The sequence below is a fragment of the Cupressus sempervirens genome, chromosome 4 (assembly GCF_028749045.1).
Source record: "Cupressus sempervirens isolate cs-2001-9-10 chromosome 4, ASM2874904v1, whole genome shotgun sequence".
Taxonomy (NCBI): Eukaryota; Viridiplantae; Streptophyta; class Pinopsida; order Cupressales; family Cupressaceae; genus Cupressus; species Cupressus sempervirens.
Window position 1 is genome coordinate 508,013,047 of NC_143121.1, and position 12,485 is coordinate 508,025,531.

At 33.1% G+C, this 12,485-nt stretch overlaps 1 protein-coding gene across 1 annotated transcript in view; it reads left to right on the forward strand.

Moving 5' to 3' along the window:
* The first annotated feature begins 8,782 nt into the window (after positions 1–8,782).
* The window catches only part of OEP16-3 (Mitochondrial import inner membrane translocase subunit Tim17/Tim22/Tim23 family protein), a 39,288-nt gene continuing 35,585 nt past the window's right edge, over positions 8,783–12,485 (forward strand). Inside the window, exons 1-2 of the mRNA XM_089825700.1 lie at positions 8,783–9,012; positions 9,083–9,427. Coding sequence (XP_089681826.1) covers positions 9,097–9,427 — 331 coding nt within the window. The 5' untranslated portion in view covers positions 8,783–9,012; positions 9,083–9,096. The remainder of the gene's footprint in view (positions 9,013–9,082; positions 9,428–12,485) is intronic.

The following is a 12,485-nucleotide window of genomic DNA, read 5'->3' on the forward strand; positions in this document are numbered from 1 at the left end:
TTACTATTCTCAAATCCACTTTATACAATATGCCTCTGTATGCTTTGAGTGTTTTCAATATTCTTAGAAAATATGCTTTGGCCATTGAAAAAATTTAGAAACATTTCTTATGGATAGGTATGGAGAAGAAGAAAAGAATGGCTTTGATTGCTTGGGATAAAGTCTGCATACCAATCAAAAAAGGAGGACTTGGATTAAGAAAGATCAATAATATGAATGATTCTTTACTTTCCAAGCTAATATGGAGAAGGTATAATGAGGAGGGCGAATGGAAAGACATTTGGAATGATAAATATAATAGGGAGAATCAAGGGTTTAATCTCTTCCTATGTAGTGAGGTCACTTAAGGGGGATCTGTGATTTGGAAGCATGTTAAAAAAACAAGCAGTTGATGAAAAAATTTGTTATATGGAAGGTTGGTAATGTCAAGACTATTCATTTTTGGGAGGAAATTTGGATTCTTGATCATGCCTTGAGTTCTAATCAGAAGTGGAATGGGTATATGGATCAAAGCAAGAACTTTTTTGGTAATTTTGTTGTTGATTATTGGAAAAAGGATAAATGGGTAAACCTTAACAGAGTGGATGAGAACCTTAATGAACTTAACAAAATTTTGAATGTTGTCTTTTTAGTTCAAGAGGATGATGCTTTAATATGGAAGTATAATTCCAATAGGTTTTTCTCTATTTCCTCTCTATATGACAATGCTTTCAAAGACTATTAGGTGCCTTGCTGGGCTAAAGCATGGTCTAAAGGCTTGACCCCTAAAGTTAACATATTTTTTTAGATTCTTTTGCAGGATAAAATTCTCACCACTAACAATTAGAAGGTGTTATCTTTGCAAGGAAGAGGAAGAGTCGGTTAACCATTTGACTATTCACTGCTCTTATACTAGAAGGTTATGGGAAAGGATATGTGGTATGCTGGATTTGGATTGAGTTTTTCCCCTTAGTATTCAAGAGTTATTCCTAGCTTGGAAGTCTCCTCATAATACTCTGATTATGAAGTTATGGGAGTTCATCCTCCCATTTCTTTGCTAGGGTGTGTGGAAGGAAAGGAATAATAAGGTGTTTGGAGGTAAGGAGACTATTTTTTTCAGTTATTTCATAAGATCAAGCATTTGGTGATTGAGGATATTTTGATTTTAGGGAAAGTTCATGAACCTCAGAATGAATGAGAAGGTAAAGTGACTCATAATTGGAATTTAGAAGGTTTAAGTGTCTCTCAAAATGTTATTAATCCTAGGAATTTGGCTAGGTGGACTGTCCACCATAGGGCTGGTGTAAGATTAATTTTGATGGGGCCTCAAAGGGCAACCCATGGATTGCGTATTATGGTGTTATTATTAGAAATATGAATGGGGATAGTTTTGGTATTATGGCTATTCCTATTGGGGAACAAACTAACCATGTTGCGGAAGCTAGTGCAACTCTCTATGGTCTTAGTTTTGCCAAGAGTTTTAATTTGAAGAAAATTTGGCTCGAGTGGGATTCCCTTAATATTATTAATTGTCTTAGTAAAATTAATAATCCCTCTTGCACCATCCATAATATTATATGCAAGGCTCTTAATATAATTAATTCTTTTGAGGATTGTGTTATCACTCACAACTATAGAGAAACAAACCAAGTTGTTGATTGAGCTGTGAATGTGGCATGTAATAGTCATGCAAAGATAATTTGGAATCATGATGACAACATCCCTACTGATGGGCTACCCTTGATAGTGTATGACAAGGTTAGAAGTTTGCAAAAAAGCTTTAATAATGATGAACACAAGATTTAGGAATAATTATGATTTGGGCAAGAATGGAGAGTTGCGGGCTATGATTAGTTTTGAAGGGACTATTCATTCATTGCCACACAAATTGTGGGTCTTTATGCACAACAAAAATATTTATTGTGATATCGACACCGAATTTTCCTTATTGATTGTCTATGCAACTACTAGGAAAATCTATTATAGTTTGAGGAAAATGGGAGGCAAAAGAAAGAGGATTGAGCCTGCAAGCTACAAGGAATGGAAGGAGAGACAAATATTTGGGATATTTTGGAATAGGGGTATTTCACGGGCATCATGCAGAAGTTAAAGGTAGCAATCCTTCCATTACTTGCCAATTTATTAAGACCTGGAAGGATGGTAGTATTCTAGCAGGGAATCAATGAATAAATGTCATAAAGGACATTATAGTGAAAGCAACTGGCCTTGATATGAAGGGTGTCAACTTCTACAAAGATAGGAAGCTATTAGATCGTGTTGTTGAAGAATTCATGGAGACAACTAAGGAGCATAATAAGTTGGTTAAAATTGCCAATACTTATTTTAGTCTTGGCTCCATTTCTCGTCCTTGGAGGTTTATCATGTTCACAATGATTGAATACCTAACCCTATATGGACATTTTACTAATATTTTTGGGCATCATTCTATGTTGGTTAACCATTTTAGGCATAGGGTTAGACTTAATCTCCCCTTCTACATCAAGCAATCATTGGGTAACACCATTCTAGCTATACAGAATAATCCTAAGGGTGACCATGCTTGCCATGAAGGCTTGATGCTTCTGATTAAGAATCTCCTTAAAGCCAAGAAAGTGGACAAACACCATTTTAGTAAGAAAATTTTGGAATGTGAAACTAAGGGGAGTGAATAGGATGAGGGCAACGATGTAGACACAGAGGAGGAAGATGATGAGACAGAGGTTAAGAAGGGGAATAATTTGCTCCCAGGAGCTCATCTACGAAGAAAAGGAAAACTAAGGAGGTGGATTCTGAGATGGACACAAAATATGAAGAGGAGCTAGAGGAGGGTACATGGAAGACAACCACCGTTAATTTCGGTATTGCTACCAAAAATAAGGGGAAGAAAATTGATTGGGTTCCAAACATTCCCTCTAATGATGAATCTCTGATCAAGGAGATGGAGTGGAAAGGTAAGAATTTGTTTTCTCAAGGAAGGGTTGATGATAAAGGTTTTAACGAGGTTGATTTTGATAGAAGCCATATGGAAAGGGACGAGGATTACCTAGCTCATAATAAGGACTATGAGGAACAAGGGTATTGGAAGGGTATGATTGGTAATCCAAGATTTATGAAAAGGGATATCAATAGGATGCATGACATTAGGAGAGAGTTTGATCAGTTAAGCGGGACCACCAGAGGTGAGAGAACTCTCGGTCAACATCTTGATAGACTTTATTAAGTGATTGTTAATACATAAGAGGTTAATAATCTAATGAATATAATTCCACCCTTGGAAGCCAATAATAGAGCTATAGAACAAAAGATGAAGGATTTGCATAAAAGGTTGGATGGCATGGATAACAGAGTGGTCAACACTAAGAAGATGGTTAAGAAACATTTTGATTAGAGTTGCTCCATCTTGAAGACTATAGCGGACAAAATTACTATAGCGGACAAAATTAACACTCTGCTGGACAAAATGGAATAGGGGAGAATCTAAGGTTTAAAGGACTTGAAAGAGGAATGTGGCCCCAACAAATGTACCATGGCTAATTCTAAGAAGATCAAGGTCATGGAAGCCAAAGAAATGGATGATCTAAGGGCCTCAATGGTTAACATGAATATCCTTGCTAATCAGGCTATTGATGTACTAAAGATTCTGTAGTTGTCTTTTTGCTGGGTTTTTGCTTTCCTTTTGTTGTCTTTTCCTGTTGTTTGTATTAAGACTTTTGGTCTTGGTTAGTTTTCTTTTTTGGTACTGATGCACAATACTCCTAGGCTTCTTTGCTCTTGTTGTTAACTACTTTGCAAAAGGTTTCGGGTCCTTTAAAACTTGTTTTTACTTAATCAAAACTAATAAAATATTTACATTTTTATAGTGTTAATATTTATTGTTATATCCATAAATCATGCTACATTTTAAAATGGGCAAGCTAACATATCCAAATCCAAAACTAGGAGAAGTACACCAACATGGTAAATTTGCCAAAAAAAATTAACAATACACTGATAGTTTTGTTCAAAATTGAGTCAAACATCTTCAATATTTCCTATTGAATATTAATTCGAAACAAAATGAACTCAAAACCCTACCTTACATGCATAATTTATAATTATTTTAAATAACATTTCTTGACAAGTTTTAGATTCAATTTTCACAAACTATTTAACAAATGTATTTAAGAAAAACTTAATTTTGAAGCATACAATAGTAACTTGTCTGGAAACAAAAATTTAGAATTTTTTTACCTTTGGAAATTTCCTCTAGCACTATATAACTACATTAATATTGCATCTTTCAACAACATTTTTTAATTTTTTTTTAAATCGATGAGAGGTCGAAGCCAAGATTAATTATTATGTGTTGTGATTAATTATTATTATTATTGATTAAGATTGGGTAGATTTGAACCTATGACCTCCCATATAAGAGGCTCGCAATTTATCGTTGTGTTGTAGGCTCTTGTCTCATCTTTCAACAATATTTAACTAGAATTCTAATTAGTTAAGTTAATGTTTGAGAGGTCTATGACATTAAGTTGTATTTTCACAGAGTTTAATCTTGGTTTTCAACCTAAGAAATAGGCAGTGATACTCATCTCACAAACTATATAATAATTTAATATATATTAAAGTATGATTTAGCAAAAATTTTAAATTTGAACATCTTTCTATATAAAATATTAAAAATTGGTGTTGTCACAATCCTTTCAATTAATTAGATTATCAAATTCTATAAATTTAATATGCAACCTAAAATTAAATTTCAAAATTCACAAAATTACTTATTTTAAATTATTAAAAATATCAAACACTTGATAAAAATACATAAGATTTGTTTAATTAATTTGATGTTGTCCAAATAAACAAAGATATCTCTACATAGAAATATCAAAGTTTTAAATATGATAGGAATTTCTCTACAATGAATGATTCACCCATGGCTTTAAGTATATGTTGAGAATTTATTAGAAAAGTTACCTTAGTATATGTTGAGAGGGTTAACAGTAGAGTGTGCTAGAGACAAAGTGTGGATAAGAACAATCCACTACTAGATGAAGATAAATTGTATAGGAAAAGAAAACCTATAGCTTAATGTTGATGATCACATGATTAAATTATAGCAATTATAACAATCAAATTTAAATCTGAGAGAGCACAAGGATAAAATATTTACATTTTTGTAGTGTTCATATTTGTTGTTATATCCATAAAGCATGTTACATGTTGAAATGGACAAGATACCATATCCAAATCCAAATATGGGAGAAGTACACCAACATGGTAAATTTGCTAATAAAAAAGAATGACACATAATTAGTTTTCTTCAAATTGAGTTACACATCTTCAATATTCCTTGTTGAATATTAACTCTAAACAACTTGAACTCAAAGCCCTAATTTACATACATAATTTGCAATTATTTTAAAATAACATTTCTCTATAAATTTTCAATTATTTTTTCATAAACTATATAACAAACATATTTGAGAAAACCCTAATTTTGAAGCATACAATAGTAACTCGTCTACAAAAATAAACCTATAAGATTTTTTAGTCTTGGAAACATCCTCCAACACTATATAACTACATTAGTATTGCATCTTTCAACAATACTTGACTAGCACTCTAATAGGTTAAATTAAAGTTTGACAGGTCTTATGATATTGAGATGTATTTTCATAGAATTAAATCATGGTTTTCAATGTAAGAAACAAGTCTCACAAACTATATAATAATTGAATACATATTAAAGTATCATTTAGCAAAAAAATTAAATTTGAACTTCTTTCTATATAAAATATTTAAAAATTGGTGTTGTCACAATCCTTTCAATTAATTAAATTATCATATTCTGTAAATTTAATATGTACCTTAAAATTACATTTCAAAATTCATGAAATCGCTTATTTTAAAATATTAAAAAAAATCAAACAAAAGATAAAAATATATAAGATTTGTTTTACCAATTTGAGTTCATCCAAACAAACAAAGATATGTATGACAAGCACTCTTTTGGTGATTGATTAGAAGAGAAAAATAGCTAGGCTCTATACTATTGGAATCAAATCTAGTAATAAGAGAGTTCATGTAGAAAGTAACTAACCTGTTGTAATGTTCCAAGAGAAAATAAATTTCAAATACGTGTAGAAAATTCCTTAAGCAATACTTTTTTCATTGACACAAAGTCCTGCTTTTTAACATAAAGAAAGGTAGTTATTGTTAGGTGAAGAAATTATCATTTGAGTGCAACCATTTATTATTGTAGATCAGAAATATGTGTTTGACTCCAATTATCAACTTAAAAATACACTTGTATCCTCTTTGCTACTTATTATGGATGACACATCCTTTCCAACACACTACGTATTGCCTCTCATCCTTATATAATCAAAAAATAAGTTGTCATTCTCTAGGATGTTTGTGATGCAAAAATTTAGTTCCACCCTCTTATTTGGTAACAAAAAATGAGTTGATTTTACCTTGGTTGCACTATAGTCAATTAATTATACAGACACTAATTTACAAGGGCAAAAGGTGTAGATGTGACACTCTTGCTTAAGGTTACCAAAAATATTAGTTCCGTGTTTCTCACAAGATTGGGAATTGTAAATACCTTTGTTTCAATGGATGAGATAGAACATTTTCATTTTGAGAAAAAAAGGTAAATAAATATTCACCCTCATATCTAACAATTTTTTGAGATTTTAATGAGCTTTGGAATGATAAGATATTCCTTGATATCTTTGAACTTTCTTACCTAAAGTTCTAACAACTGAAGCTGCATTGGACATTAAAGTGAAATAATTTGTCAAGTTAGTTTTCCTTAATTTTGCAACTCCTGTGCTTAAAAATTGACTTTAGGTTTCTTCTCTAGGATCAAACATTGTATAATTAGTTTGTGATATCACTAAATTGCATGAAAAACTTATACAACAAATGTTTTATCTTTGACATGCCTAAAAATATATACATTATTTTTTGTGATTATTAGTAACAAATCCTTTCCATCTAAAAGTTAGAGAAACACCAGTAGAAATGTTTTTTTACATGCCATAAGTGATCACTTGGTCTCTTGAGAATCACATCTTTAAAGATTCTACAAGTCATTTTGGTTGGAAACTCTCTAGGCATTTCCTACATCTAATGAAGTGAAATTCAACTCATGCCTAAATAAATACTAGAAATTATCATTGCAAAAAATGAAAGCAAGAAACATTATCATAATATTATCAAATATTATCATTGTACTTTGTAAAAAATACTACATCCATTCAAAGGAAATTTAACTAAGTTCTAAATAGAATACTAAACTTCACGTTTAATGGAATAGAAAATGTTAGGAAATCTTCTTAGCACAAAAATGAAAATAACAAAAATCATTTATAATTATTTTTCTTGGATCTATTTGTACATTTCCATAAGAAGAACCATCAATTAAAACTTTGGAAAGTTGAGGAAGCCTGCCAAAGGAGAATGAACTCACATCCACAATGCTTGAATTGCCTTCAAATTCATCAAGTAAAAATAGAATCATTCAATAGTGTGAACCTTAATCCAGTACATAAGTCTCCAGTCTGAATTACTAGACTGATAAAAAAGTAAAAATAAAATTATAAAGAGAAAATGTTGAATAATTTTCACGAAGAGGACCAATTCATAAAATATGCCTTTTGGAATAGACTCTGGTTAACAACACATGCAATGATGTGTCAAAGAGAAAGGATGCGAGAAAGATCACCTTTATTATAACATTCCCACACTGTAGTCCGTTTGTAGAATGCCACTTGCAAATTTTATCCCAATTTTACAAGTATTTCTATGAAAAAATAAGAAGACTATCAAGCGAATATGAAAAGAAATTTATATTTTTGCCATCAATTTATTTCTAGAATTTACTTAAGACTAAGTTTTTGGGGAAAAAATTTAGAGTGCACACTTTCCAAGGAGCAAATAAATGCTCACAATGATATGAAAAACATTAGTCTCCTGACTTAATGATAGGGGCTAAACATACTCTTCATGTAACAAGTGGACCCACATGTCCACCCAAGCATCAATTACTAGTAATATGCACACATTTAAAATAAAGTATACGTCCCACCCATGAGAATTGATGACAATTATGTCATATGCAATATCAAATTTGAATTACAAAACAATTCACTCAACAATTGCAAACAACACCCAATAATGACCCCAATTTGTTGAAGTACGCTTCAATTGAGATTCAAGGCAATACACCCCCCACAATGTTTCTACCTCATAACATGGGGACTACACATAAACTTCCTCTTGGACAATATAATCTCCCTACACATAGGAGAACTCCAATTATCTCTCAACCCTTCCCAATAATTTGATTTCATGGAAGAAGTAATTGAGTATGCTCAAATAATTTTTAAAACATATGTTGATTGAATGCTCAACATTTTTTATATTATTGCACAAAAAGTTTTGACTTTAAAGTTGTCAGTGTTAATGAGTACCCATAGTTGAATGAAATGTGTTCTTTAAACCTAAAATAACAAATCACGCAATGACACATTAGTACTTCAATAAAACATGATTTAATGAGCAACCTTACTTTTCTTTTTAGGACCTTTTTAGATACATCAATAAAAAGAATGGTCACGAGTCATCATATTTGATGATATAAATTAAAATAGATTACTTTAAAAAGTTGAAATTGAAATTGATTTAAGAAAAATAAGTAATTAATCAAACTATTTCAACAAAATATATAACTACATGCATCTCATGGAATTATCCTATAGATTCAAGCATAGTTGAAGTACTCTGCCCTTTAATTAGCCTAGCCATTCTCAAGGGAGGTGGTGTTTGTACCCCTACACATTTTTAGTACTCGCTGGTTGCAGGGTACTAAGGCAATTGTGTGTTACTGGAAAACCCTTGCAGACAGGTATCAGAGCCCCGAAAAGGCTGCTTCGTAGTTAGCAAATTGATTCACTGGTCTTGTGGGATCACGGAGAAGTTCTCCGTCGGACAAAATTCAATTTTTGAACCGAGAAAAGGAGGAGGGTACTACAGGTAAATTTACACCAATTTCATGATTGCATTATTTGATCCAAGAGCAATGGCGATTAAAAATATTTTGCAGGTGATTGGAAAGAAATGGATCAGAGAGATAGGACGTTCGATGACACGGAGAAGAGTCTAGAGTTTAAGACGTTCGCGGGCACAGTGAGCGGAGGGGTTGCTGGGAGCATCTGGGGGGCGGTGGTAGCAAGCTGGCACGATGTGCCCAAAGTGGAGCGCAACGTGGCCCTGCCTGGTCTCCAGCGCACCCTCCACCTCATGGGCAACTACGGCTTCACCTTCGCCGCCATTGGAGGGATCTTCGCCTTCTCCGACCATGTCGCCCAACGCCTCCGGGGCAAGCAGGATTTCTGGAATGGTGCCATTGGTGGCTTTGTTGCCGGCTCTTCCGTCTTGGGATTGAGAGGTATTTTTCACATTCTATCCAGTGTCTTTGGAAAATCTCCCCGTCAAATTGTTAGATTATGAAATTTAACATAATGTTTTCATTAAGAATTTGTCAACCTGAATATATATGTGCAAATTGATTGTCATAACAGTTGAAGACTTGGTAAATTAGTTTTGGGACACCACAAGTGCTTAGAATTCGTAAATCGTCATATCCCTAGGCATTGCCAGATCCTGATTTCTTCAAGCCCGCGTTAAATTTCACTTTAGAATTAAAATGAAAGACCCACAGTAGTTGTTTTGATTCAAATAATAGCACACGGAAGAAATGAAGCAGCAGTTTTGAGGACCTACAGTCTTTCACCTATAAAGGGTATAGAGGTAGTGACTCTAATGCCTATCCATAGGATAACTGTTTCAACCATAAGCTCTAACTAGTTGAATTGAGCCGTCTCAATGGATTCAAAAGGACGAACAAAATTACCAGATGAATTTATTAGTAGGTGTAGCCATTTTCACCTCACTGTCATCTGATCCGGTGAGAGTGGAGTGCTTTTAACTACCCCGTTACATGCTTATACATACACGTAATCAGGTTTTCGTCAATCTGTATTTTTTATTGGTTCTCAATGATTGTCATCGATTTGAACCAGACAGGACAATTATAGGAAAACTCACCAGTTTGTTCTAGCTGTTCAAGATGGCTCCCCTGGGATTATTATTTTGTTGTATACTCATTTGTAATGTCCTTTTTTCTGGATTTACCATAATTCACTCCTTCGATGCTAATATGCTCTAGCCATATATGAGATTGAACATCAACAAGGTATCTAGACAAGATTAAGGTAAATATTTGATCCAAATCTGAAATCATGCAAAAGAATTAGAAGTAATAATCCATTACTTTGTTGAACTGAAACGATTAATAGATTGAAAAAGCATGAGCCAAATGACCTCATGAATTTATTAGTGGGTGTAGCCATTTTACCAAACTCTCATCTGAGTTGGTGACAGTGGTTTTAACTGCTCTCTTACATGCTTAAACTTGGCTGTAATTCAGGCTTACCTCAATCTGTATTATTTATTGGCTCTCAATGCTTTTCACCAATTTGGACCAGACACAACCACCATAGACATGACGGTGGCTCCCTTGGAATCTCCACGAAAACTTACCAGTTTATTCTTTCTGTTCAAGATGGCTCCTCCAGGATTGTTATTTTGTCGTATACTCATTTGTAAAGTCCCTTTTTGGGATTTACCTTAATTCAGTCTGTGGAAGCTAATATACTTTTGCCATATACGAGATTAAAGAGGAGCAGGGTATCTAGACACAATTAAGATAAATGTTTTCCTTCCAATCACACTTGGAAACACATCCAAATCTGAATTCATGTGACAGAAGTGATTCTGTAAATGTCTAAAGGTATTTCTCTTCTTCATACTGAAAGACCCCCCACATAGAGAAAACTCGACACGATCCAATCAACAATTACACATTGATTTGAGTGAAGTATCTTGTAGAAAATCCATGTTCTCTTTAAGTGCAGATTGAAACGGATGCTAAACAAAGTTGATGCTTTCAGTATGAATGAAATACCAATTGCCTGCATTGGAAATCTTGTGTATCTCATATACAAAGAGACTAGCTACGTCAATATCAATATGTACCGTGCAGCCAATGAGAAGATTCATCACCTCATTTGGGAATACTTCCACATGAATGTATTGATAATATTCAATATTTTATTCTAGTGATACTTCCATGATTAACACACGCTTTGAAGAATTGGGACAAGGAAAACACAATTGATTCACTATCTCTGCAGCAAGTAGGAATCCAAGCTCATATAGAAATCCCACACGAAAAGATGAAAGTCCATGCACATGAAATATCAGTCATCACATAAATCCTTCCAAATAGATATCACTCGTGCTCATGCTATACCATATAGTTATTGGCTAAGTCACAGGATTCACCGAATTTCATCCATGAAGTTTGAATTTCGGCAAATTTTTACCCTTTCCAAACTTCATCCGAATTTTATGATATTTAATTTAATATTGTTATTTATAATAAGATTATTTTATTCTAAAATAACATTAAGTTATTTGGGTTAATTATTTAGCAATGCCAAACTATTTGACAATTTTGTGGATATATTAATTCTATTTAAAAATAGATAAATATATATAAGTTCAATTTAATGTAGATTTTTTTTTTCCGAATTTTTACCCCTGCTGAATTTCATCCGAATTTTATGATTTTCGAACTTGAATTTGAATTCAAACCTTGTGACTTAGGTTATTGGTACCCAAGGAATTGAAGAATCCAGAGAGATGTCCGCTACAATAGAAGGTGTTTGCACCAAAGAAGATACCAGCAGCAATGACCTTTGCCATAAACATAATCATTGACATTAGTGACAAATTCTTGTGATGAATAGGAAAGGCCTGGATTTAACCCTTGATCATCACACAACTTTCTTCACATTTCATAGGACTAAGAAGGTTTAGCTGCTCATAGAAGGTAATACGGCTTGCAAGCATAAGACTCAGGAATCTTCAGTGCCCAAGGTTTCTGAGGTGAATAGCAACAATGACTCTCCAAAGGAAGCACAAACTGTAAGAAGTTTGCCTCTCTCTTGTACGGCAATAAACTGTCGAGTGATAAACTTTTTCCATGCCTTTAAGAGAATGTGTGATTGCCTTTAAATAGTTTCTGATGAGTTATATGGTGGAGTTGTCTCTTCTTGTGATCCTTGGAACTAACTATTCATTCTAACCCATCCCTATTGCAACTTTAATTACTTAACTAGGGTAAATCAGCCTTTTGATTTAGGTAATTTTTGTTTTTAAATTAATTATTTAAATACCGCTGCCATAACCCAGTTGCTAATTGTTAATTAATCCTTTTCTTTGTCATCTTAGGATCTCTTTTTTTCCTTAAAGCTTAATGTCTTTTCTAATGCAGTTGCTAATCCTGAATATGTTGACCGGTGTTTGGTCTTTCTGCAGAAAATTGTGAAGTCTTATATTTAAGACAATTTTCTTAGAGGATTGATATTCATATCATATTG